At 45.4% G+C, this 27,243-nt stretch overlaps 6 protein-coding genes across 6 annotated transcripts; all 6 read right to left on the reverse strand.

Moving 5' to 3' along the window:
• Positions 1-101: 101 nt before the first annotated feature.
• Positions 102-2,461, reverse strand: syt15 (synaptotagmin XV; the record flags this gene model as incomplete). The annotated part of the gene is made up of 8 exons (XM_084341742.1): positions 102-449; positions 558-740; positions 821-929; positions 1,026-1,193; positions 1,359-1,651; positions 1,795-1,943; positions 2,189-2,384; positions 2,455-2,461. 8 exons carry the CDS (start codon positions 2,459-2,461, stop codon positions 310-312), a joined length of 1,245 nt encoding a protein of 414 aa, XP_084197868.1. The 3' UTR covers positions 102-309.
• A 334-nt stretch (positions 2,462-2,795) lies between these two features.
• On the reverse strand, positions 2,796-5,290 carry LOC311250027 (nuclear factor 7, brain-like). The gene is made up of 2 exons (XM_084341522.1): positions 5,166-5,290; positions 2,796-5,070 (listed from the first exon to the last, which is right to left on the reverse strand). The coding sequence occupies exon 2, from the start codon at positions 5,050-5,052 to the stop codon at positions 3,664-3,666; it is 1,389 nt and encodes a 462-aa protein (XP_084197648.1). The 5' UTR covers positions 5,053-5,070; positions 5,166-5,290; the 3' UTR covers positions 2,796-3,663.
• A 1,493-nt stretch (positions 5,291-6,783) lies between these two features.
• Positions 6,784-12,595, reverse strand: LOC311250168 (uncharacterized protein). The gene is made up of 5 exons (XM_084341743.1): positions 12,470-12,595; positions 10,973-12,374; positions 10,228-10,285; positions 9,031-9,079; positions 6,784-8,935 (listed from the first exon to the last, which is right to left on the reverse strand). The coding sequence occupies exons 2-5, from the start codon at positions 12,355-12,357 to the stop codon at positions 7,530-7,532; spliced, it is 2,898 nt and encodes a 965-aa protein (XP_084197869.1). The 5' UTR covers positions 12,358-12,374; positions 12,470-12,595; the 3' UTR covers positions 6,784-7,529.
• Positions 12,596-13,831: 1,236 nt separating this feature from the next.
• LOC311250382 (nuclear factor 7, brain-like) lies at positions 13,832-16,111 on the reverse strand. The gene is made up of 2 exons (XM_084342017.1): positions 15,974-16,111; positions 13,832-15,878 (listed from the first exon to the last, which is right to left on the reverse strand). Exon 2 carries the CDS (start codon positions 15,859-15,861, stop codon positions 14,473-14,475), a length of 1,389 nt encoding a protein of 462 aa, XP_084198143.1. The 5' UTR covers positions 15,862-15,878; positions 15,974-16,111; the 3' UTR covers positions 13,832-14,472.
• A 1,263-nt stretch (positions 16,112-17,374) lies between these two features.
• Positions 17,375-26,572, reverse strand: LOC311250169 (uncharacterized protein). Its single transcript, XM_084341744.1, has 4 exons — positions 26,438-26,572; positions 24,944-26,342; positions 24,189-24,226; positions 17,375-19,362 (listed from the first exon to the last, which is right to left on the reverse strand). The coding sequence occupies exons 2-4, from the start codon at positions 26,323-26,325 to the stop codon at positions 17,957-17,959; spliced, it is 2,826 nt and encodes a 941-aa protein (XP_084197870.1). The 5' UTR covers positions 26,326-26,342; positions 26,438-26,572; the 3' UTR covers positions 17,375-17,956.
• On the reverse strand, positions 21,001-23,059 carry LOC311250383 (nuclear factor 7, brain-like). The gene is made up of 2 exons (XM_084342018.1): positions 22,949-23,059; positions 21,001-22,853 (listed from the first exon to the last, which is right to left on the reverse strand). Exon 2 carries the CDS (start codon positions 22,834-22,836, stop codon positions 21,448-21,450), a length of 1,389 nt encoding a protein of 462 aa, XP_084198144.1. The 5' UTR covers positions 22,837-22,853; positions 22,949-23,059; the 3' UTR covers positions 21,001-21,447.
• Positions 26,573-27,243: the final 671 nt, after the last annotated feature.

Below are 27,243 nucleotides of genomic sequence, written 5' to 3' on the forward strand. Positions count from 1 at the left end.
ACAAGGAATAACACATCAATGTAGAGTATCAAGTCCAGCCACAGTATTATTTATTTTTGCTGTGATCAGGGACTAAAAGCAGATTGTGAGCTATAGAAAGGTTCACCTTTGACCAGATGAACTGAGGGTAATTAGGAATAATGACTCAAAAGTGAAATCAAAACGGCTGCATTTCAGAAAACATGAAAAAAAACTGTGGTGTTAAGTTTCCTTAAGAAGGATTTCTTAGGGGAGCAGCAGAAAATCATGAAAGTGATTGTAATTGTTATTATTTCAAACGTTGTGTGTATATACATCATGATTCAGGTGTTAAGTGGCCCTGCAGAGTCCGTGCCACAGTTTGACCGGCTCCTGTGGTGTGTTGACCATGTCCATCCAGTGCTGCAGCTGCGGGCCCCTGGCGTACATGAAGGGACCCAACACCAGCACTCCCAGTAGGGCCGGAGGCTCTGGAAGAAAAAATTATGACCTGCGATGTGGATCTTCAAGGAGCTTGTGACACTCAACAGATTTCAAACAAACAAATAATATAATCCACTTTAGGTTGAATCTTTCACCTGAGCGGACAACGTGTGGCTGCTGCAGCTCAAACCTCAGACAGGCCTCGTCCAGGTGCTGCGGCCGGAGTTTAAAGGTCATCCTGTGGCTGAAATACGGGTCGCTCTCACCTTTCACCACACAGCTGCGCTTGATCTTCACCGCCTGAGTGTGTATCTGTAAGCTCACCTGGACACACACACCTGGGAAACACACAGATGACATAATACTCATGCTTGGGAGGTTACTCCACTACTGATGCAGATCAGGTTCATTTGCATACCTGCGTCAGCGAGCAGCTGCAGGCCTCGAGCTCTCAGGACGACCACAGAGAGGCGCTGCAGGGACGGACTGTAGCTGAGCGAGATCTGCACGTCACCCAGCTCTGAACACTGACAGAGGACGGGACGAAAACAAACAAAGCAAAGGATAAAAAAGATGATCAGAGTTTCTGTCCACATGTAAACGTTGTGTGTTCCTGTGTTTACCTGTGTGACGTCGTCCGTCTCCAGGTCCCTCCACAGCACCCTGCCGGCCTGACCGAGCTCCCCCTCCAGAGGAAACAGCACCCGGCCCACCGCGTGACGCTTCCCGTCCTGCTCCACACTCAGCACACACACACTCAGGGTGCTCTGAGGAACACACACTCCTGACACCTGTGGAGGAAACAATCAATGAGAGTTGTCAACTATTCGATTAATCACCAGCATCATTTTGATAATGGATCAGTTTGAGTACATCTTTTGGAAAAGTACAACTCCTCTTTTTTTGTTATTTTCTCTTGCGTCAGGTTTACAAGCTCTAGACTTTCGTGTCCTCGCCTGGAAAACTAAGCAGTCGTTGAACTCCGGGTCGGGCCCCGTGCCCCGGGCCTTGGCCTGTCGGGGCCGCCGGTCATCAGGGAGCAGCCGGAGCTCCACCAGCGTGACGTTGCCATGGAAGCGGGGAGGGAGGTTGCCGAGGCGGAGCAAGGAGACCATGAGCTGCTCGCTGCTGTGTCGATACTCCACAGAGAAGCAGAGACGGGTGGCCATGCCGGGTGGAGGGGCCACCACCTCGTTCAGAGGAGGGACAGAGTAGAGACCAGCCAGCACCGTCCCCACCGGGTACCATCCTGACGGAGACAGGTTGTTTGTGGGATTGATCTTAACTTAAAATCTCAAAGTAAAAGACCTTCTTAAGTATTCCACATAATTGGGATTTTAAGGGACTATAACCATTTTTACATGTTGCCAAATAAAGGTAGTAACGACCTACTGCTTACTGAGAGCGACCCACGATGAGCGAGTATATCCCTCCGAGCCTCCATCTTTATCTCCTCCTCCTCCTTCTCCTCCTCATTTTTGAGGTTGTTGTGGTCTTGTGCCATGAAGCGAGGAGGCAAGGTAAAAGGGACCTCACTGGGCCTGTCACACACACACACACAGACAAATGTTGTTACTGTGACACCTGCAGTATTTAAATATCAGCTACAGCTCCTTTAAAACCTGATGCTTCCTGGTAATGAATGCCGTTCTTCAGTGAGCGGTTCACTCTTTTGCTTTGTGTGTAAACTGTCCCACTCGTCCATGTGAATAGTCAGTAAATAAACATTCGTATTAAAGGAAAAGCACAGAGAGAAGAGCACTATGGAGGATTTCGAGGTCCTAACTTGGCCCAGGAGTCCTGCGACACCAGGATCACCGGAGCAGAGCATGCTGGGACTGAAGGCACCGTGGAGAGCAGCTCCTCGTACTGACTGCGACCCTTCTTCTTCTTCTTCCTCCACAGATAGCACAGCATCAGACCGAGAAGCAGCAGCGACAGGAGAGCCACGGACAGACCGACAGCCAACAGTAACACCTGGTCTGAACAAACACACTCGTCAGCAGGTAAAGTTTACAGCAAGCGTCGAGTGGAACACAGGTAACTGCTCACCTGTCATGTTTCAGTGAGCAGCAGCAGGTGACTGTGTTCGTCTCTTCTTGTGTGAAGTGTTTTAATGTTTGTGAGGCTGAGGAGCAGAGAGAGGACGACACAGCCGGCTGGTTCTCACCGTTTCATGCTGTTATCTGCTTCTAGCTGAGCAGCTGCAGTCAAACTCCTTTAACCCTTCCATGCACGAGTGACTGGACCCGACTCTCTTCCAGAAGTGGGTCAAACATGACAACGTGTCAGAGAATCAGTGTGTTTTTATTCAGTTTTTGTCAGTTGTGTTCAGAATAATCATTTATAGTAGATTCTGTTTTGTATTGTTGTCCACACAAGAATCATTTGAGTTGATTGAGTTATTTTTATTTTTCACTTTTTTACATTTTGAACGTTTTTTTGATTGAAACACGAGAATATACATGATAATAACACACACACACACACACACACACACACACACACACACACACACACACACACATTGAAACAAAGGTCGACAATAGAAACACAAAGCAAACTGTCAAACAAACCAAAAACAAAACATAATAAATGAACAAATGATGTGGATAAATGATTTTAAAATGTTTGTCAGGTCCAAATGAATTGTTCTGTTTATCTCTGTGTCAGAACTCTGACAGTCGGTTCAGCTTCTAACGAGGTTTGTCAGCCAATAGTATCACACAGTTTGTATCACGTGGTGACTTTGTGTCGTAGTTGCCAGTTTGTGGGGAAAAGATTAACGTTTAGGCAGCGAGAGTTAGTAAAGTCAGCTAGTGCACAACCTGGCAACCACCTGAGGGGCCAGATGATGGGATCAACAGCGGTGTTGTGACGTGAATGTGATGGAAGGAGGAGATGGAGCTCCACATTTAGAGCCTGAATGTTCTCAATAACACCTTTAAAGAAACAACATGGTGGATATTAGAGTTTTTCACCGTTCAGCTGCAACACAATATTGTTGGTCACCATCCAGCCGCCTCACTGTCTCCTCTTTCACAACTTTCTCTGAGCCAAAACCAAGCCCCGTCCAATCCGGTGCAGTGCTGTGCACTCTGGGTGTTGTAATCTTTCTGCCTTTTGAGTAGAAGTGAACACCACAGCCCTTTGACTCTGTTTTCTCTGCTCATGTAGCATCAAGTTCAAAAGTATTTGTCTTTCTACTGCAGAGAGAGACAGTTTTATTTCAGGGCGTCTTTCCAGAGATGAGATACTTCTTTACCTGCTCTGTTCCACTGTCACACACACCTTCAGCGGGGAGATCTTCAGTTCTTCCACAGTGTCAATGTATGGAAACATCCTCTCAGTGAAAGTGTGTGTGAAGGTGTGTAGGTGTGTGTTAGTATCAGGATCAGAGAACGACAGCTTTCCTCTGTTCCAGTCCAGATTCACTCTGATCCTCTGGAGCTTCTTCTGCACTACGAGACCAGTGGATGGAGCTGATGGTGACTGCACTGAGTATTTACCAAAGGATAACATTATTCTCCATAATCCAGACAGTTTGCGTCTCTTCCTCTGGACAGACTCTGCTAACACACCCACTCTCCAGAATGTACTGTCTCCAACCTCAACGTCCCAGCTGTGAGTCCCTGAGTTAAAGCCCTCAGAGCCCAGGACAGACTCGAAATAATCAAACCTCTCTGGATTATCAGGAAGCTGCTGTCTCTCTCCTCCTCTCACACTGCTCAGATCTTCAGACAGGATGAGTTCTGGATGAGCAGTGTTTGGGTCCAGAACCACAGGAGTGTAGGAGACCATGTCCTTCATCTTGTTCCAGATGTTGAAGCTCAGGTTGCCCAGGTGTTTGGCCTGGTCTATCAGAGCTCCTGAGGGCAGCTGTGGATCCTCCAGCAGGGGGCGCTGCTGGACTCTTCCCACTGCAGCCTTGTAGTTGTGCAGGAATGAGACGTCTTCAGCTCTCAGCTCCTCCTCTGCGGCTCTGACTGTGTGTGAAAGAGCTGCTATCTCTCTACTCAGAGCCTCCATCTTCTCCTTCATCATCTGACTCTTCTGCTCCTCTTCCTCCCTCAGTGCAGCCATCCTGGCCTCCTCTTCCTCTTCTAGAAACTGGTGAAGCTTCTTAAACTGCTCCTTAATCTGCCTCTCTGTGTGTCGGGCCTGGACCTTCATGTGTTCTGCTGTCTGATCAAACTTCACTTTAACTTCTTCAAAAACCTTTAACTTCTCCTTTAAAGGCTCCAGAGTTTCCTGAAGTTTCTTCTTGTGTTGTTGTGCAGCTTCATCGATGGGTCTGAATCTGTGGTTGGTGTGTTGTTCTGAGTCTCTGCAGATGAGACACACCGGCTGCTGATGGTCCAGACAGAAGAGCTTGAGTTTCTCAGAGTGCAGACTGCAGAGATCCTCTGAAGCTCTCTGATCTCTCTCCTGTAAGAAGGTCTCACACAGGTTCTTTAACACCAGGTTTACAGGTGGTTGGTCCTTTGAAGATCTTCTCTTACAAACTGGACACTCACGTGTTTGTCTCTGTGTCCACCAGCTCTGCAGACAGTCTTTACAGAAGCTGTGGCTACATGACAGAAGGACCGGCTCTCTGAAGACATCATGACACACCGGACAGCAGAGATCCTCCTCTAACCTGGAAGCCATTTTAGTCTCTGAGTGACGCTGGGAACACAGCAGACAGTACAGTCAGTCACAGCTCCACTTCCTCCTTCACTTCACTCAAGTTTACTTTCAGTTCTGGTTCTGGTCGGACTCACCTTCAGTGTGTGGAGCGTCTGCAGTGTTGTAGTTTCCTCCTCCTCTCTCCTGTAGATGAACTCACTCAGAGGACGTTGTTAGTTCAGTCTGAAGGTGAATCTGATCGTCTGTTTGTGGGTCTGTACTAAAGACACACACAGACACACACACACACACACACACACACAAACTGTTTCCTGGTTTGTCTCAGGTGAGTCAGATGAGGGCGGAGCTTTTTCAGACCTCTGCTGAATGCTGATTGGTTCACATGTGACTCAGGGGAGTGTTTCAGTCCAAAGTACTGATTCACTGCTGGAAATGTAGTCTGATACACTTGTTGTTGTTGTTGGAGGGGCTGTAGTCCATCAGAACCAGCGCCAGCACTGCCTGAACTGTAGTGTTCTCTATTATATTATAACTTATATTAAAGGTTCATCACTTTCTGAAACTTGTCAAGAGGAAATATTGACCTCAAAATATATTAACTTAACACCAATGTCTTCATGTTCTGTTTATTTGTTGTCCGGCTTTGATCCAAAAACAAATTACAAATGTTTCTTTAACATAACTACTTTTAAATTATAACAATCTGTATGAAAGTATTCAGATTGAGCCACACTGAGATATTTAGATCACAGTATTTGTTGCATTGAGAGACAGGAAGCAGTGAAACAGCTGTTTCTGTTGACCAGTTACTTTCACACAGTCTGTTTTGTTCACTTCATATTAATTTGTCCTCAGTAAGAGAGTCTAGTCACACTGACTGAAGACAGATGCTTCCTGGTAATGAATGCCGTTCTTCAGTGAGCGGTTCACTCTTTTGCTTTGTGTGTAAACTGTCCCACTCGTCCATGTGAATAGTCAGTAAATAAACATTCGTATTAAAGGAAAAACACAGAGAGAAGAGCACTATGGAGGATTTCGTGGTCCTAACTTGGCCCAGGAGTCCTGCGACACCAGGATCACCGGAGCAGAGCATGCTGGGACTGAAGGCACCGTGGAGAGCAGCTCCTCGTACTGACTGCGACCCTTCTTCTTCTTCTTCCTCCACAGATAGCACAGCATCAGCCCGAGAAGCAGCAGCGACAGGAGAGCCACGGACAGACCGACAGCCAACAGCAACACCTGGTCTGAACAAACACACTCGTCAGCAGGTAAAGTTTACAGCAAGCGTGGAGTGGAACACAGGTAACTGCTCACCTGTCATGTTTCAGTGAGCAGCAGCAGGTGACTGTGTTCGTCTCTTCTTGTGTGAAGTGTTTTAATGTTTGTGAGGCTGAGGAGCAGAGAGAGGACGACACAGCCGGCTGGTTCTCACCGTTTCATGCTGTTATCTGCTTCTAGCTGAGCAGCTGCAGTCAAACTCCTATAACCCTTCCATGCACGAGTGACTGGACCCGACTCTCTTCCAGAAGTGGGTCAAACATGACAACGTGTCAGAGAATCAGTGTGTTTTTATTCAGTTTTTGTCAGTTGTGTTCAGAATAATCATTTATAGTAGATTCTGTTTTGTATTGTTGTCCACACAAGAATCATTTGAGTTGATTGAGTTATTTTTATTTTTCACTTTTTAACATTTTGAACGTTTTTATGATTGAAACACGATAATATACATGATAATAACACACACACACACACACACACACACATTGAAACAAAGGTCGACAATAGAAACACAAAGCAAACTGTCAAACAAACCAAAAACAAAACATAATAAATGAACAAATTATTGTGAATAAATGATTTTAAAATGTTTGTCAGGTCCAAATGAATTGTTCTGTTTATCTCTGTGTCAGAACTCTGACAGTCGGTTCAGCTTCTAACGAGGTTTGTCAGCCAATAGCATCACACAGTTTGTATCACGTGGTGACTTTGTGTCGTAGTTGCCAGTTTGTGGGGAAAAGATTAACGTTTAGTCAGCTAGAGTCAGTAAAGTCAGCTAGTGCACAACCTGGCAACCACCTGAGGGGCCAGATGATGGGATCAACAGCGGTGTTGTGACGTGAATGTGATGGAAGGAGGAGATGGAGCTCCACATTTAGAGCCTGAATGTTCTCAATAACACCTTTAAAGAAACAACATGGTGGATATTAGAGTTTTTCACCGTTCAGCTGCAACACAATATTGTTCGTCACCGTCCAGCCGCCTCACTGTCTCCTCTTTCACAACTTTCTCTGAGCCAAAACCAAGCCCCGTCCAATCCGGTGCAGCACTGTGCACTCTGGGTGTTGTAGTCTTTCTGCCTTTTGAGTAGAAGTGAACACCACAGCCCTTTGACTCTGTTTTCTCTGCTCATGTAGCATCAAGTTCAAAAGTATTTGTCTTTCTACTGCAGAGAGAGACAGTTTTATTTCAGGGCGTCTTTCCAGAGATGAGATACTTCTTTACCTGCTCTGTTCCACTGTCACACACACCTTCAGGGGGGAGATCTTCACTTCTTCCACAGTGCTAATGAATGGAAACATCCTCTCAGTGAAAGTGTGTGTGAAGGTGTGTAGGTGTGTGTTAGTATCAGGATCAGAGAACGACAGCTTTCCTCTGTTCCAGTCCAGATTCACTCTGATCCTCTGGAGCTTCTTCTGCACTACGAGACCAGTGGATGGAGCTGGTACTGACCGCACTGAGTATTTACCATGCAATAACATTATCATCCATAATCCAGACTGTGTTTTTCCCTTCCTCTGAGCAGACTCTGCTAACACACCTAGTAACCAGAATGTACTGTCTCCAACCTCGACGTCCCAGCTGTGAGTCCCTGAGTTAAAGCCCTCAGAGCCCAGGACAGACCAGATATTATCAAACCTCTCTGGATTATCAGGAAGCTGCTGTCTCACTCCTCCTCTCACACTGCTCAGATCTTCAGACAGGATGAGGTTTGGACAAGCAGTGTTTGGGTCCAGAACCACAGGAGTGTAGGAGACCATGTCCTTCATCTTGTTCCAGATGTTGAAGCTCAGGTTGCCCAGGTGTTTGGCCTGGTCTATCAGAGCTCCTGAGGGCAGCTGTGGATCCTCCAGCAGGGGGCGCTGCTGGACTCTTTCTACTGCAGCCTTGTAGTTGTGCAGGAATGAGACGTCTTCAGCTCTCAGCTCCTCCTCTGTGGCTCTGACTGTGTGTGAAAGAGCTGCTATCTCTCTGCTCAGAGCCTCCATCTTCTCCTTCATCATCTGACTCTTCTGCTCCTCTTCCTCCCTCAGTGCAGCCATCCTGGCCTCCTCTTCCTCTTCTAGAAACTGGTGAAGCTTCTTAAACTGCTCCTTAATCTGCCTCTCTGTGTGTCGGGCCTGGACCTTCATGTGTTCTGCTGTCTGATCAAACTTCACTTTAACTCCTTCAAAAACCTTTAACTTCTCCTTTAAAGGCTCCAGAGTTTCCTCAAGTTTCTTCTTGTGTTGTTGTGCAGCTTCATCGATGGGTCTGAATCTGTGGTTGGTGTGTTGTTCTGAGTCTCTGCAGACGACACACACCGGCTGCTGATGGTCCAGACAGAAGAGTTTGAGTTTCTCAGAGTGCCGACTGCAGAGATCCTCTGAAGCTCTCTGATCTCTCTCCTGTAAGAAGGTCTCACACAGGTTCTTTAACACCAGACTAACAGGTGGATGGTCCTTTGAAGATCTTCTCTTACAAACTGGACACTCAGGTGTTTGTCTCTGTGTCCACCAGCTCTGCAGACAGTCTTTACAGAAGCTGTGGCTACATGACAGAAGGACAGGCTCTCTGAAGACATCATGACACACCGGACAGCAGAGATCCTCCTCTAACCTGGAAGCCATTTTGTCTCTGAGTGACGCTGTGAACACAGCAGACAGTACAGTCAGTCACAGCTCCACTTCCTCCTTCACTTCACTGAAGTTTACTTTCAGTTCTGGTTCTGGTCGGACTCACCTTCAGTGTGTGGAGCGTCTGCAGTGTTGTAGTTTCCTCCTCCTCTCTCCTGTAGATGAACTCACTCAGAGGACGTTGTTAGTTCAGTCTGAAGGTGAATCTGATCGTCTGTTTGTGGGTCTGTACTAAAGACACACACACACACCGACAAACTGTTTCCTGGTTTGTCTCAGGTGAGTCAGATGAGGGCGGAGCTTTGTCAGACCTCTGCTGAATGCTGATTGGTTCACATGTGACTCAGGGGAGTGTTTCAGTTCAAAGTCCTGATTCACTGCTGGAAATGTAGTCTGATACACTTGTTGTTGTTGTTGGAGGGGCTGTAGTCCATCAGAACCAGCGCCAGCACTGCCTGAACTGTAGTGTTCTCTATTATCTCATTTACTCACCAACGTTACGTCCTGAATGTTTGACGCTTAAATTATTTTTACTCTAACAACAATTTAATTACCTTGTTATCTCAGATTTGTCTTAATCACGTCTCAATAACTAATTTCATTTTCATGACTTCATCACTGATTCATCATTTAACAGGATGTGCAGGGAAGTTTGGTCGTTTCTGAGCGGGAACACAGTTTGAATAAAAACAACTAAGATTCAATAACAGTGGCCGTCACTCATTTTACATGTTCAGATGCAGAGTGTGGAGGAGAACATCAGGCCTTCACTCAGTCACATCAAAGTTGTTATTGCCTGAAAAAAGGGGAAAAGAAGTTAAATTTAAAACCATCCTCGTCTCCGGAGCAGCTCCATGTGTTAGAAAAGGTCGTTTGTCGTCGGGCTGAATCAGAAACCATCTCGTCGTCCTCGGTTTGACTCTGACTTGGATCCTTGTTGCATCGCTCAACGTCAGAAACATCAACAAGTTGTCTAACAGATCATTCTGAGCTGGAAATGTAACCAGAGCTGATGTTTGCTGCCTCCTGCAGGCTGCACAACCCACAGCTGCAGAAAGAAAACCTGCACAACTCATCACATCCAGGCAGCTTTCAAACATGTCTGGAGCTCACTGTCACTTCATTCATGTTTCTGGTTTCACTTCTTCTGTTGTCTTTATTCAGTGTTTGCTCATTTTTCTTATTCTCTCATATTTATATTTGCATTTTTGACCTTTTCTGAAGGGAGAAACAGCAGAGAGAGATTCAGTTCTTCAGTCAGCAACATCACATGAACCCAAACTGAGACGTCCACCTTAAATACAGAGCGACTCGTCCTCTCACTGAACAGACGACTGACAGCAGAGTTCAACTGATGGAGACTGAAAACACACAGAATCACAATCATTGTGACTTTATTACATCAGAAGGGGAATAAAGATACATTTACAGTATTTTCCATCATTTAATATGTTTTATTTTATTACAAACATTTCATATGTGTCATAAAACTTTGATTGTATTGTTTGGAAACTTTATAATCTGGACTAGAATTTGAAATAAAGTTTTTGGATCTGAACAAAGAAACATGCAGTTATTAATTGAATTGTTTATTTGTGCCGGTTTAGGCAGCTAGAGTTAGTAAAGTCAGCTAGTGCACAACCTGGCAACCACCTGAGGGGCCAGATGATGGGATCAACAGCGGTGTTGTGACGTGAATGTGATGGAAGGAGGAGATGGAGCTCCACATTTAGAGCCTGAATGTTCTCAATAACACCTTTAAAGAAACAACATGGTGGATATTAGAGTTTTTCACCGTCCAGCCGCCTCACTGTCTCCTCTTTCACAACTTTCTCTGAGCCAAAACCAAGCCCCGTCCAATCCGGTGCAGCGCTGTGCACTCTGGGTGTTGTAGTCTTTCTGCCTTTTGAGTAGAAGTGAACACCACAGCCCTTTGACTCTGTTTTCTCTGCTCATGTAGCATCAAGTTCAAAAATATTTGTCTTTCTACTGCAGAGAGAGACAGTTTTATTTCAGGGCGTCTTTCCAGAGATGAGATCCTTCTTTACCTGCTCTGTTCCACTGTCACACACACCTTCAGGGGGGAGATCTTCACTTCTTCCACAGTGAAAATGAATGGAAACACCCTCTCAGTGAAAGTGTGTGTGAAGGTGTGTAGGTGTGTGTTAGTATCAGGATCAGAGAACGACAGCTTTCCTCTGTTCCAGTCCAGATTCACTCTGATCCTCTGGAGCTTCTTCTGCACTACGAGATCAGTGGGTGGAGCTGATGGTGACCGCACTGAGTATTTACCAAAGGATAACATTATTATCCATAATCCAGACGGTATGTGTCCCTTCCTCTGGACAGACTCTCCTAACACACCCAGTGACCAGACTGTACTGTCTCCAACCTCGACGTCCCAGCTGTGAGTCCCTGAGTTAAAGCCCTCAGAGCCCAGGACAGAGAAGAACTCATCAAACCTCTCTGGATTATCAGGAAGCTGCTGTCTCTCTCCTCCTCTCACACTGCTCAGATCTTCAGACAGGATCAGTTCTGGATGAGCAGTGTTTGGGTCCAGAACCACAGGAGTGTAGGAGACCATGTCCTTCATCTTGTTCCAGATGTTGAAGCTCAGGTTGCCCAGGTGTTTGGCCTGGTCTATCAGAGCTCCTGAGGGCAGCTGTGGATCCTCCAGCAGGGGGCGCTGCTGGACTCTTTCCACTGCAGCCTTGTAGTTGTGCAGGAATGAGACGTCTTCAGCTCTCAGCTCCTCCTCTGTGGCTCTGACTGTGTGTGAAAGAGCTGCTATCTCTCTGCTCAGAGCCTCCATCTTCTCCTTCATCATCTGACTCTTCTGCTCCTCTTCCTCCCTCAGTGCAGCCATCCTGGCCTCCTCTTCCTCTTCTAGAAACTGGTGAAGCTTCTTAAACTGCTCCTTAATCTGCCTCTCTGTGTGTCGGGCCTGGACCTTCATGTGTTCTGCTGTCTGATCAAACTTCACTTTAACTTCTTCAAAAACCTTTAACTTCTCCTTTAAAGGCTCCAGAGTTTCCTCAAGTTTCTTCTTGTGTTGTTGTGCAGCTTCATCGATGGGTCTGAATCTGTGGTTGGTGTGTTGTTCTGAGTCTCTGCAGACGACACACACCGGCTGCTGATGGTCCAGACAGAAGAGTTTGAGTTTCTCAGAGTGCAGACTGCAGAGATCCTCTGAAGCTCTCTGATCTCTCTCCTGTAAGAAGGTCTCACACAGGTTCTTTAACACCAGGTTTACAGGTGGATGGTCCTTTGAAGATCTTCTCTTACAAACTGGACACTCCCGTGTTTGTCTCTGTGTCCACCAGCTCTGCAGACAGTCTTTACAGAAGCTGTGGCTACATGACAGAAGGACCGGCTCTCTGAAGACATCATGACACACCGGACAGCAGAGATCCTCCTCTAACCTGGAAGCCATTTTGTCTCTGAGTGACGCTGGGAACACAGCAGACAGTACAGTCAGTCACAGCTCCACTTCCTCCTTCACTTCACTCAAGTTTACTTTCAGTTCTGGTTCTGGTCGGACTCACCTTCAGTGTGTGGAGCGTCTGCAGTGTTGTAGTTTCCTCCTCCTCTCTCCTGTAGATGAACTCACTCAGAGGACGTTGTTAGTTCAGTCTGAAGGTGAATCTGATCGTCTGTTTGTGGGTCTGTACTAAAGAGACACACACACACACACAAACTGTTTCCTGGTTTGTCTCAGGTGAGTCAGGTGAGGGCGGAGCTTTGTCAGACCTCTGCTGAATGCTGTTGGTTCACATGTTCACCTAATATTCATTTGTCCTCAGTAAGAGACTGAGAGTTTAGTCACACTGACTGAAGACAGATGCAACTGTTTATGACCCAAGTGCCCAATAATCAGCATTAAAGGGGCGCTACGTAGTTTTGGAGAAATTCAAACTCAGTATTTTAACATTTACAATATTAATGAGGCAATGATACAAATTTTTCTCCATGAGTGGATAAACAAGCTGCTCTCAAAGGAAAATAAGGTCCCAGAACACTGTTAAACTAGAAGGGTGGCAGGGTCCGCCACATATAAACAGTAAAACAGTATAAATTGTGTTTTTGTCTTTTAAGGTCCGTTTGTTTATTCAGCTTATGCAGTCATGTAAACAAAATCAGCCAATGAGGATCTTTGTCTTCTGATTAAAGTTATATTTTGGTGAAACGTGAGGAGAGTCTGGAGGAGGATAATAATTTAATTTTATTACCTTGTTATCTAAGATTTTCTTTTTTTTAAATCACATCTCAATAACAAATCTAATTTTCATTACTTCATCATTTATTCATCATTTAACAGGATGTGCAGGGAAGTCTGGTCACTCTTCCAGAAGTGGGTCAAACATGACAACGTGTCAGAGAATCAGTGTGTTTTTATTCAGTTTTTGTCAGTTGTGTTCAGAATAATCATTTATAGTAGATTCTGTTTTGTATTGTTGTCCAAGCAAGAATCATTTGAGTTGATTGAGTTATTTCTATCTTTCACTTTTTTACATTTTGAAAGTTTTTATGATTGAAACACGAAAATATACATGATAATAACACACACACACACACACACACACACACACACACACACACACACATAAACACACAGATACAATACATACAGTAGTGTTACCCAGATCATTAACAGTAGCTAGATAATGTTAGCTTTCTATAAAATAGGCTAAATAGTTGATACATTATAAGGACACACACTCTTTCACACAATAGTCATGAATGACACGCACACACACACACACACACACACACACACACACACCCGCACGCATGCACACACACACACACACATTGAAACAAAGGAAACACAACAGAAACACAAAGCAAACTGTCAAACAAACCAAAAACAAAACATAATAAATGAACAAATGATTGTGAATAAATGATTTTAAAATGTTTGTCTGGTCCAAATGAATTGTTCTGTTTATCTCTGTGTCAGAACTCTGACAGTCGGTTCAGCTTCTAACGAGGTTTGTCAGCCAATAGTATCACACAGTTTGTATCACGTGGTGACTTTGTGTCGTAGTTGCCAGTTTGTGGGGAAAAGATTAACGTTCAGGCAGCGAGAGTTAGTAAAGTCAGCTAGTGCACAACCTGGCAACCACCTGAGGGGCCAGATGATGGGATCAACAGCGGTGTTGTGACGTGAATGTGATGGAAGGAGGAGATGGAGCTCCACATTTAGAGCCTGAATGTTCTCAATAACACCTTTAAAGAAACAACATGGTGGATATTAGAGTTTTTCACCGTTCAGCTGCAACACAATATTGTTCGTCACCGTCCAGCCGCCTCACTGTCTCCTCTTTCACAACTTTCTCTGAGCCAAAACCAAGCCCCGTCCGATCCGGTGCAGCGCTGTGCACTCTGGGTGTTGTAGTCTTTCTGCCTTTTGAGTAGAAGTGAACACCACAGCCCTTTGACTCTGTTTTCTCTGCTCATGTAGCATCAAGTTCAACAATATTTGTCTTTCTACTGCAGAGAGAGACAGTTTTATTTCAGGGCGTCTTTCCAGAGATGAGATACTTCTTTACCTGCTCTGTTCCACTGTCACACACACCTTCAGCGGGGAGATCTTCAGTTCTTCCACAGTGAAAATGTATGGAAACATCCTCTCAGTGAAAGTGTGTGTGAAGGTGTGTAGGTGTGTGTTAGTATCAGGATCAGAGAACGACAGCTTTCCTCTGTTCCAGTCCAGATTCACTCTGATCCTCTGGAGCTTCTTCTGCACTACGAGATCAGTGGATGGAACTGATGGTGAACACACTGAGTATTTATCAAAGGATAATATTATCCTCCATAATCCAGACAGTGTGCGTCCCTTCCTCTGAGCAGACTCTGCTAACACACCCAGACACCAGAATGTACTGTCTCCTACCTCGACGTCCCAGCTGTGAGTCCCTGAGTTAAAGCCCTCAGAGCCCAGGACAGACCAGGGCACCTCAAACCTCTCTGGATTATCAGGAAGCTGCTGTCTCTCTCCTCGTCTCACACTGCTCAGATCTTCAGACAGGATGAGGTTTGGACGAGCAGTGTTTGGGTCCAGAACCACAGGAGTGTAGGAGACCATGTCCTTCATCTTGTTCCAGATGTTGAAGCTCAGGTTGCCCAGGTGTTTGGCCTGGTCTATCAGAGCTCCTGAGGGCAGCTGTGGATCCTCCAGCAGGGGGCGCTGCTGGACTCTTTCCACTGCAGCCTTGTAGTTGTGCAGGAATGAGACGTCTTCAGCTCTCAGCTCCTCCTCTGTGGCTCTGACTGTGTGTGAAAGAGCTGCTATCTCTCTGCTCAGAGCCTCCATCTTCTCCTTCATCATCTGACTCTTCTGCTCCTCTTCCTCCCTCAGTGCAGCCATCCTGGCCTCCTCTTCCTCTTCTAGAAACTGGTGAAGCTTCTTAAACTGCTCCTTAATCTGCCTCTCTGTGTGTCGGGCCTGGACCTTCATGTGTTCTGCTGTCTGATCACACTTCACTTTAACTTGTTTAAAAACCTTTAACTTCTCCTTTAAAGGCTCCAGAGTTTCCTCAAGTTTCTTCTTGTGTTGTTGTGCAGCTTCATCGATGGGTCTGAATCTGTGGTTGGTGTGTTGTTCTGAGTCTCTGCAGACGAGACACACCGGCTGCTGATGGTCCAGACAGAAGAGTTTGAGTTTCTCAGAGTGCCGACTGCAGAGATCCTCTGAAGCTCTCTGATCTCTCTCCTGTAAGAAGGTCTCACACAGGTTCTTTAACACCAGACTAACAGGTGGATGGCCCTTTGAAGATCTTCTGTTACAAACTGGACACTCAGGTGTTTGTCTCTCTGTCCACCAGCTCTGCAGACAGTCTTTACAGAAGCTGTGGCTACATGACAGAAGGACCGGCTCTCTGAAGACATCATGACACACCGGACAGCAGAGATCCTCCTCTAACCTGGAAGCCATTTTGTCTCTGAGTGACGCTGTGAACACAGCAGACAGTACAGTCAGTCACAGCTCCACTTCCTCCTTCACTTCACTCAAGTTAACTTTCAGTTCCGGTTCTGGTCGGACTCACCTTCAGTGTGTGGAGCGTCTGCAGTGTTGTAGTTTCCTCCTCCTCTCTCCTGTAGATGAACTCACTCAGAGGACGTTGTTAGTTCAGTCTGAAGGTGAATCTGATCGTCTGTTTGTGGGTCTGTACTAAAGACACACACACACACACACACACACACACCGACAAACTGTTTCCTGGTTTGTCTCAGGTGAGTCAGATGAGGGCGGAGCTTTGTCAGACCTCTGCTGAATGCTGATTGGTTCACATGTGACTCAGGGGAGTGTTTCAGTTCAAAGTACTGATTCACTGCTGGAAATGTAGTCTGATACACTTGTTGTTGTTGTTGGAGGGGCTGTAGTACATCAGAACCAGCGCCACCACTGCCTGAACTGTAGTGTTCTCTGTTATCTCATTTACTCACCAACGTTACGTCCTGAATGTTTGACGCTTAAATTATTTTTACTCTAACAACAATTTAATTACCTTGTTATCTCAGATTTGTCTTAATCACGTCTCAATAACTAATTTCATTTTCATGACTTCATCACTGATTCATCATTTAACAGGATGTGCAGGGAAGTTTGGTCGTTTCTGAGCGGGAACACAGTTTGAATAAAAACAACTAAGATTCAATAACAGTGGCCGTCACTCATTTTACATGTTCAGATGCAGAGTGTGGAGGAGAACATCAGGCCTTCACTCAGTCACATCAAAGTTGTTATTGCCTGAAAAAAGGGGAAAAGAAGTTAAATTTAAAACCATCCTCGTCTCCGGAGCAGCTCCATGTGTTAGAAAAGGTCGTTTGTCGTCGGGCTGAATCAGAAACCATCTCGTCGTCCTCGGTTTGACTCTGACTTGGATCCTTGTTGCGTCTCTCAACCTCAGAAACATCAACAAGTTGTCTAACAGATCATTCTGAGCTGGAAATGTAACCAGAGCTGATGTTTGCTGCCTCCTGCAGGCTGCACAACCCAGAGCTGCAGGAAGAAAACCTGCACAACTCATCACATCCAGGCAGCTTTCAAACATGTCTGGAGCTCACTGTCACTTCATTTATGTTTCTGGTTTCACTTCTTCTCTTGTCTTTATTCAGTGTTTGCTCATTTTTCTTATTCTCTCATATTTATATTTGCATTTTTGACCTTTTCTGAAGGGAGAAACAGCAGAGAGAGATTCAGTTCTTCAGTCAGCAACATCACATGAACCCAAACTGAGACGTCCACCTTAAATACAGAGCGACTCGTCCTCTCACTGAACAGACAACTGACAGCAGAGTTCAACTGATGGAGACTGAAAACACACAGAATCACAATCATTGTGACTTTATTACATCACAAGGGGAATAAAGATACATTTACAGTATTTTCCATCATTTAATATGTTTTATTTTATTACAAACATTTCATATGTGTCATAAAACTTTGATCTTATTGTTTGGAAACTTTATAATCTGGACTAGAATTTGAAATAAAGTTTTTGGATCTGAACAAAGAAACATGCAGTTATTAATTGATTTGTTTATTTGTGCCGGTTTAGGCAGCTAGAGTTAGTAAAGTCAGCTAGTGCACAACCTGGCAACCACCTGAGGGGCCAGATGATGGGATCAACAGCGGTGTTGTGACGTGAATGTGATGGAAGGAGGAGATGGAGCTCCACATTTAGAGCCTGAATGTTCTCAATAACACCTTTAAAGAAACAACATGGTGGATATTAGAGTTTTTCACCGTTCAGCTGCAACACAATATTGTTCGTCACCGTCCAGCCGCCTCACTGTCTCCTCTTTCACAACTTTCTCTGAGCCAAAACCAAGCCCCGTCCACTCCGGTGCAGCGCCGTGCACTCTGGGTGTTGTAGTCTTTCTGCCTTTTGAGTAGAAGTGAACACCACAGCCCTTTGACTCTGTTTTCTCTGCTCATGTAGCATCAACTTCAAAAATATTTGTCTTTCTACTGCAGAGAGAGACAGTTTTATTTCAGGGCGTCTTTCCAGAGATGAGATACTTCTTTACCTGCTCTGTTCCACTGTCACACACACCTTCAGGGGGGAGATCTTCACTTCTTCCACAGTGAAAATGAATGGAAACATCCTCTCAGTGAAAGTGTGTGTGAAGGTGTGTAGGTGTGTGTTAGTATCAGGATCAGAGAACGACAGCTTTCCTCTGTTCCAGTCCAGATTCACTCTGATCCTCTGGAGCTTCTTCTGCACTACGAGACCAGTGGGTGGAGCTGATGGTGACCGCACTGAGTATTTACCACAGGATAACATTATCATCCATAATCCAGACAGGGTGCGTCCCTTCCTCTGAGCAGACTCTGCTAACACACCCAGTGACCAGACTGTACTGTCTCCAACCTCGACGTCCCAGCTGTGAGTCCCTGAGTTAAAGCCCTCAGAGCCCAGGACAGACCTGTAATAATCAAACCTCTCTGGATTATCAGGAAGCTGCTGTCTCTCTCCTCCTCTCACACTGCTCAGATCTTCAGACAGGATGAGTTCTGGATGAGCAGTGTTTGGGTCCAGAACCACAGGAGTGTAGGAGACCATGTCCTTCATCTTGTTCCAGATGTTGAAGCTCAGGTTGCCCAGGTGTTTGGCCTGGTCTATCAGAGCTCCTGAGGGCAGCTGTGGATCCTCCAGCAGGGGGCGCTGCTGGACTCTTTCCACTGCAGCCTTGTAGTTGTGCAGGAATGAGACGTCTTCAGCTCTCAGCTCCTCCTCTGTGGCTCTGACTGTGTGTGAAAGAGCTGCTATCTCTCTGCTCAGAGCCTCCATCTTCTCCTTCATCATCTGACTCTTCTGCTCCTCTTCCTCCCTCAGTGCAGCCATCCTGGCCTCCTCTTCCTCTTCTAGAAACTGGTGAAGCTTCTTAAACTGCTCCTTAATCTGCCTCTCTGTGTGTCGGGCCTGGACCTTCATGTGTTCTGCTGTCTGATCAAACTTCACTTTAACTTCTTCAAAAACCTTTAACTTCTCCTTTAAAGGCTCCAGAGTTTCCTCAAGTTTCTTCTTGTGTTGTTGTGCAGCTTCATCGATGGGTCTGAATCTGTGGTTGGTGTGTTGTTCTGAGTCTCTGCAGACGAGACACACCGGCTGCTGATGGTCCAGACAGAAGAGTTTGAGTTTCTCAGAGTGCCGACTGCAGAGATCCTCTGAAGCTCTCTGATCTCTCTCCTGTAAGAAGGTCTCACACAGGTTCTTTAACACCAGACTAACAGGTGGATGGCCCTTTGAAGATCTTCTGTTACAAACTGGACACTCACGTGTTTGTCTCTGTGTCCACCAGCTCTGCAGACAGTCTTTACAGAAGCTGTGGCTACATGACAGAAGGACCGGCTCTCTGAAGACATCATGACACACCGGACAGCAGAGATCCTCCTCTAACCTGGAAGCCATTTTGTCTCTGAGTGACGCTGGGAACACAGCAGACAGTACAGTCAGTCACAGCTCCACTTCCTCCTTCACTTCACTGAAGTTTACTTTCAGTTCTGGTTCTGGTCGGACTCACCTTCATTGTGTGGAGCGTCTGCAGTGTTGTAGTTTCCTCCTCCTCTCTCCTGTAGATGAACTCACTCAGAGGATGTTGTTAGTTCAGTCTGAAGGTGAATCTGATCGTCTGTTTGTGGGTCTGTACTAAAGACACACACACACACACACACACACACACACACACACAAACTGTTTCCTGGTTTGTCTCATGTGAGTCAGATGAGGGCGGAGCTTTGTCAGACCTCTGCTGAATGCTGATTGGTTCACATGTGACTCAGGGGAGTGTTTCAGTCCAAAGTCCTGATTCACTGCTGGAAATGTAGTCTGATACACTTGTTGTTGTTGTTGGAGGGGCTGTAGTACATCAGAACCAGCGCCAGCACTGCCTGAACTGTAGTGTTCTCTATTATCTCATTTACTCACCAACGTTACGTCCTGAATGTTTGACGCTTAAATTATTTTTACTCTAACAACAATTTAATTACCTTGTTATCTCAGATTTGTTTTAATCACGTCTCAATAACTAATCTCATTTTCATGACTTCATCACCGATTCATCATTTAACAGGATGTGCAGGGAAGTTTGGTCGTTTCTGAGCGGGAACACAGTTTGAATAAAAACAATTAAAATTCAATAAAAGTGGCCGTCACTCATTTTACATGTTCAGATGCAGAGTGTGGAGGAGGAAGAACATCAGGCCTTCACTCAGTCACATCAAAGTTGTAATTGCCAGAAAAAAGGGAAAAAAACAGTTACATTTAAAACTATCTTCGTCTCCGGAGCAGCTCCATGTGTTAGAAAAGGTCGTTTGTCGTCGGGCTGAATCAGAAACCATCTCGTCGTCCTCGGTTTGACTCTGACTTGGATCCTTGTTGCATCTCTCAACCTCAGAAACATCAACAAGTTGTCTAACAGATCATTCTGAGCTGGAAATGTAACCAGAGCTGATGTTTGCTGCCTCCTGCAGGCTGCACAACCCAGAGCTGCAGAAAGAAAACCTGCACAACTCATCACATCCAGGCAGCTTTCAAACATGTCTGGAGCTCACTGTCACTTCATTTATGTTTCTGGTTTCACTTCTTCTCTTGTCTTTATTCATTGTTTGCTCATTTTTCTCATTCTCTCATTTTTATATTTGCATTTTTGACCTTTTCTGAAGGGAGAAACAGCAGAGAGAGATTCAGTTCTTCAGTCAGCAACATCACATGAACCCAAACTGAGACGTCCACCTTAAATACAGAGCGACTCGTCCTCTCACTGAACAGACGACCGACAGCAGAGTTCAACTGATGGAGACTGAAAACACACAGAATCACAATCATTGTGACTTTATTACATCAGAAGGGGAATAAAGATACATTTACAGTATTTTCCATCATTTCATATATTTTATTTTATTACAAACATTTCATGTGTCAAAAAACTTTGATTTTATTGTTTGGAAACTTTATAATCTGGACTAGAATTTGAAATAAAGTTTTTGGATCTGAACAACGGAACATGCAGTTATTAATTGATTTGTTTATTTGTGCCGGTTTAGTCAGCTAGAGTTAGTAAAGTCAGCTAGTGCACAACCTGGCAACCACCTGAGGGGCCAGATGATGGGATCAACAGCGGTGTTGTGACGTGAATGTGATGGAAGGAGGAGATGGAGCTCCACATTTAGAGCCTGAATGTTCTCAATAACACCTTTAAAGAAACAACATGGTGGATATTAGAGTTTTTCACCGTTCAGCTGCAACACAATATTGTTCGTCACCGTCCAGCCGCCTCACTGTCTCCTCTTTCACAACTTTCTCTGAGCCGAAACCAAGCCCCGTCCAATCCGGTGCAGCGCTGTGCACTCTGGGTGTTGTAGTCTTTCTGCCTTTTGAGTAGAAGTGAACACCACAGCCCTTTGACTCTGTTTTCTCTGCTCATGTAGCATCAAGTTCAACAATATTTGTCTTTCTACTGCAGAGAGAGACAGTTTTATTTCAGGGCGTCTTTCCAGAGATGAGATACTTCTTTACCTGCTCTGTTCCACTGTCACACAAACCTTCAGGGGGGAGATCTTCACTTCTTCCACAGTGAAAATGTATGGAAACATCCTCTCAGTGAAAGTGTGTGTGAAGGTGTGTAGGTGTGTGTTAGTATCAGGATCAGAGAACGACAGCTTTCCTCTGTTCCAGTCCAGATTCACTCTGATCCTCTGGAGCTTCTTCTGCACTACGAGATCAGTGGATGGAACTGATGGTGAACACACTGAGTATTTATCAAAGGATAATATTATTCTCCATAATCCAGACAGGGTGCGTCCCTTCCTCTGAGCAGACTCTGCTAACACACCCAGACACCAGAATGTACTGTCTCCTACCTCGACGTCCCAGCTGTGAGTCCCTGAGTTAAAGCCCTCAGAGCCCAGGACAGACCAGGGCACCTCAAACCTCTCTGGATTATCAGGAAGCTGCTGTCTCTCTCCTCGTCTCACACTGCTCAGATCTTCAGACAGGATGAGGTTTGGACGAGCAGTGTTTGGGTCCAGAACCACAGGAGTGTAGGAGACCATGTCCTTCATCTTGTTCCAGATGTTGAAGCTCAGGTTGCCCAGGTGTTTGGCCTGGTCTATCAGAGCTCCTGAGGGCAGCTGTGGATCCTCCAGCAGGGGGCGCTGCTGGACTCTTTCCACTGCAGCCTTGTAGTTGTGCAGGAATGAGACGCCTTCAGCTCTCAGCTCCTCCTCTGTGGCTCTGACTGTGTGTGAAAGAGCTGCTATCTCTCTGCTCAGAGCCTCCATCTTCTCCTTCATCATCTGACTCTTCTGCTCCTCTTCCTCCCTCAGTGCAGCCATCCTGGCCTCCTCTTCCTCTTCTAGAAACTGATGAAGCTTCTTAAACTGCTCCTTAATCTGCCTCTCTGTGTGTCGGGCCTGGACCTTCATGTGTTCTGCTGTCTGATCAAACTTCACTTTAACTTCTTCAAAAACCTTTAACTTCTCCTTTAAAGGCTCCAGAGTTTCCTCAAGTTTCTTCTTGTGTTGTCGTGCAGCTTCATCGATGGGTCTGAATCTGTGGTTGGTGTGTTGTTCTGAGTCTCTGCAGACGACACACACCGGCTGCTGATGGTCCAGACAGAAGAGTTTGAGTTTCTCAGAGTGCCGACTGCAGAGATCCTCTGAAGCTCTCTGATCTCTCTCCTGTAAGAAGGTCTCACACAGGTTCTTTAACGCCAGGTTTACAGGTGGATATTCCTTTGAAGATCTTCTGTTACAAACTGGACACTCACGTGTTTGTCTCTCTGTCCACCAGCTCTGCAGACAGTCTTTACAGAAGCTGTGGCTACATGACAGAAGGACGGGCTCTCTGAAGACATCATGACACACCGGACAGCAGAGATCCTCCTCTAACCTGGAAGCCATTTTGTCTCTGAGTGACGCTGTGAACACAGCAGACAGTACAGTCAGTCACAGCTCCACTTCCTCCTTCACTTCACTGAAGTTTGCTTTCAGTTCTGGTTCTGGTCGGACTCACCTTCAGTGTGTGGAGCGTCTGCAGTGTTGTAGTTTCCTCCTCCTCTCTCCTGTAGATGAACTCACTCAGAGGACGTTGTTAGTTCAGTCTGAAGGCGAATCTGATCGTCTGTTTGTGGGTCTGTACTAAAGACACACACACACACACACACACACACACACACCGACAAACTGTTTCCTGGTTTGTCTCAGGTGAGTCAGGTGAGGGCGGAGCTTTGTCAGACCTCTGCTGAATGCTGATTGGTTCACATGTGACTCAGGGGAGTGTTTCAGTCCAAAGTCCTGATTCACTGCTGGAAATGTAGTCTGATACACTTGTTGTTGTTGTTGGAGGGGCTGTAGTCCATCAGAACCAGCGCCAGCACTGCCTGAACTGTAGTGTTCTCTATTATCTCATTTACTCACCAACGTTACGTCCTGAATGTTTGACGCTTAAATTATTTTTACTCTAACAACAATTTAATTACCTTGTTATCTCAGATTTGTTTTAATCACGTCTCAATAACTAATCTCATTTTCATGACTTCATCACCGATTCATCATTTAACAGGATGTGCAGGGAAGTTTGGTCGTTTCTGAGCGGGAACACAGTTTGAATAAAAACAATTAAAATTCAATAAAAGTGGCCGTCACTCATTTTACATGTTCAGATGCAGAGTGTGGAGGAGGAAGAACATCAGGCCTTCACTCAGTCACATCAAAGTTGTAATTGCCAGAAAAAAGGGAAAAAAACAGTTACATTTAAAACTATCTTCGTCTCCGGAGCAGCTCCATGTGTTAGAAAAGGTCGTTTGTCGTCGGGCTGAATCAGAAACCATCTCGTCGTCCTCGGTTTGACTCTGACTTGGATCCTTGTTGCATCTCTCAACCTCAGAAACATCAACAAGTTGTCTAACAGATCATTCTGAGCTGGAAATGTAACCAGAGCTGATGTTTGCTGCCTCCTGCAGGCTGCACAACCCAGAGCTGCAGGAAGAAAACCTGCACAACTCATCACATCCAGGCAGCTTTCAAACATGTCTGGAGCTCACTGTCACTTCATTTATGTTTCTGGTTTCACTTCTTCTCTTGTCTTTATTCATTGTTTGCTCATTTTTCTCATTCTCTCACATTTATTTTTGCATTTTTGACCTTTTCTGAAGGGAGAAACAGCAGAGAGAGATTCAGATCTTCAGTCAGCAACATCACATGAACCCAAACTGAGACGTCCACCTTAAATACAGAGCGACTCGTCCTCTCACTGAACAGACGACTGACAGCAGAGTTCAACTGATGGAGACTGAAAACACACAGAATCACAATCATTGTGACTTTATTACATCACAAGGGGAATAAAGATACATTTACAGTATTTTCCATCATTTCATATATTTTATTTTATAACAAACATTTCATATGTGTCATAAAACTTTGATCTTATTGTTTGGAAACTTTATAATCTGGACTAGAATTTGAAATAAAGTTTTTGGATCTGAACAAAGAAACATGCAGTTATTAATTGATTTGTTTATTTGTGCCGGTTTAGGCAGCTAGAGTTAGTAAAGTCAGCTAGTGCACAACCTGGCAACCACCTGAGGGGCAGATGATGGGATCAACAGCGGTGTTGTGACGTGAATGTGATGGAAGGAGGAGATGGAGCTCCACATTTAGAGCCTGAATGTTCTCAATAACACCTTTAAAGAAACAACATGGTGGATATTAGAGTTTTTCACCGTTCAGCTGCAACACAATATTGTTCGTCACCGTCCAGCCGCCTCACTGTCTCCTCTTTCACAACTTTCTCTGAGCCGAAACCAAGCCCCGTCCAATCCGGTGCAGCGCTGTGCACTCTGGGTGTTGTAGTCTTTCTGCCTTTTGAGTAGAAGTGAACACCACAGCCCTTTGACTCTGTTTTCTCTGCTCATGTAGCATCAAGTTCAAAAGTATTTGTCTTTCTACTGCAGAGAGAGACAGTTTTATTTCAGGGCGTCTTTCCAGAGATGAGATACTTCTTTACCTGCTCTGTTCCACTGTCACACACACCTTCAGGGGGGAGATCTTCAGTTCCTCCACAGTGAAAATGTATGGAAACATCCTCTCAGTGAAAGTGTGTGTGAAGGTGTGTAGGTGTGTGTTAGTATCAGGATCAGAGAACGACAGCTTTCCTCTGTTCCAGTCCAGATTCACTCTGATCCTCTGGAGCTTCTTCTGCACTACGAGATCAGTGGGTGGAGCTGGCAGTGACCGCACTGAGTATTTACCTTCGTATAACATTATTCTCCATAATCCAGACAGTGTGCGTCCCTTCCTCTGAGCAGACTCTGGTAACACACCCAGACACCAGAATGTACTGTCTCCAACCTCGACGTCCCAGCTGTGAGTCCCTGAGTTAAAGCCCTCAGAGCCCAGGACATACCTGTAATAATCAAACCTCTCTGGATTATCAGGAAGCTGCTGTCTCTCTCCTCGTCTCACACTGCTCAGATCTTCAGACAGGATCAGGTCTGGATAAGCAGTGTTTGGGTCCAGAACCACAGGAGTGTAGGAGACCATGTCCTTCATCTTGTTCCAGATGTTGAAGCTCAGGTTGCCCAGGTGTTTGGCCTGGTCTATCAGAGCTCCTGAGGGCAGCTGTGGACCCTCCAGCAGGGGGCGCTGCTGGACTCTTTCCTCTGCAGCCTTGTAGTTGTGCAGGAATGAGACGTCTTCAGCTCTCAGCTCCTCCTCTGTGGCTCTGACTGTGTGTGAAAGAGCTGCTATCTCTCTGCTCAGAGCCTCCATCTTCTCCTTCATCATCTGACTCTTCTGCTCCTCTTCCTCCCTCAGTGCAGCCATCCTGGCCTCCTCTTCCTCTTCTAGAAACTGGTGAAGCTTCTTAAACTGCTCCTTAATCTGCCTCTCTGTGTGTCGGGCCTGGACCTTCATGTGTTCTGCTGTCTGATCAAACTTCACTTTAACTTCTTCAAAAACCTTTAACTTCTCCTTTAAAGGCTCCAGAGTTTCCTCAAGTTTCTTCTTGTGTTGTCGTGCAGCTTCATCGATGGGTCTGAATCTGTGGTTGGTGTGTTGTTCTGAGTCTCTGCAGACGAGACACACCGGCTGCTGATGGTCCAGACAGAAGAGCTTGAGTTTCTCAGAGTGCCGACTGCAGAGATCCTCTGAAGCTCTCTGATCTCTCTCCTGTAAGAAGGTCTCACACAGGTTCTTTAACGCCAGGTTTACAGGTGGATCCATTGAAGATCTTCTCTTACAAACTGGACACTCCCGTGTTTGTCTCTGTGTCCACCAGCTCTGCAGACAGTCTTTACAGAAGCTGTGGCTACATGACAGAAGGACCGGCTCTCTGAAGACATCATGACACACCGGACAGCAGAGATCCTCCTCTAACCTGGAAGCCATTTTGTCTCTGAGTGACGCTGGGAACACAGCAGACAGTACAGTCAGTCACAGCTCCACTTCCTCCTTCACTTCACTCAAGTTTACTTTCAGTTCTGGTTCTGGTCGGACTCACCTTCAGTGTGTGGAGCGTCTGCAGTGTTGTAGTTTCCTCCTCCTCTCTCCTGTAGATGAACTCACTCAGAGGACGTTGTAAGTTCAGTCTGAAGGTGATTCTGATCGTCTGTCTGTGGATCTGTACTGAAGAGACACACACACACACACAAACTGTTTCCTGGTTTGTCTCAGGTGAGTCAGGTGAGGGCGGAGCTTTGTCAGACCTCTGCTGAATGCTGTTGGTTCACATGTTCACCTAATATTCATTTGTCCTCAGTAAGAGACTGAGAGTTTAGTCACACTGACTGAAGACAGATGCAACTGTTTATGACCCAAGTGCCCAATAATCAGCATTAAAGGGGCGCTACGTAGTTTTGGAGAAATTCAAACTCAGTATTTTAACATTTACAATATTAATGAGGCAATGATACAAATTTTTCTCCATGAGTGGATAAACAAGCTGCTCTCAAAGGAAAATAAGGTCCCAGAACACTGTTAAACTAGAAGGGTGGCAGGGTCCGCCACATATAAACAGTAAAACAGTATAAATTGTGTTTTTGTCCTTTAAGGTCCGTTTGTTTATTCAGCTTATGCAGTCATGTAAACAAAATCAGCCAATGAGGATCTTTGTCTTCTGATTAAAGTTATATTTTGGTGAAACGTGAGGAGAGTCTGGAGGAGGATAATAATTTAATTTTATTACCTTGTTATCTAAGATTTTCTTTTTTTTAAATCACATCTCAATAACAAATCTAATTTTCATTACTTCATCATTTATTCATCATTTAACAGGATGTGCAGGGGAGTCTGGTCACTCTTCCAGAA

Source organism: Pagrus pagrus (assembly GCF_965226575.1).
Source record: "Pagrus pagrus genome assembly, chromosome: 21".
In the NCBI taxonomy this organism is placed as follows: domain Eukaryota; kingdom Metazoa; phylum Chordata; class Actinopteri; order Spariformes; family Sparidae; genus Pagrus; species Pagrus pagrus.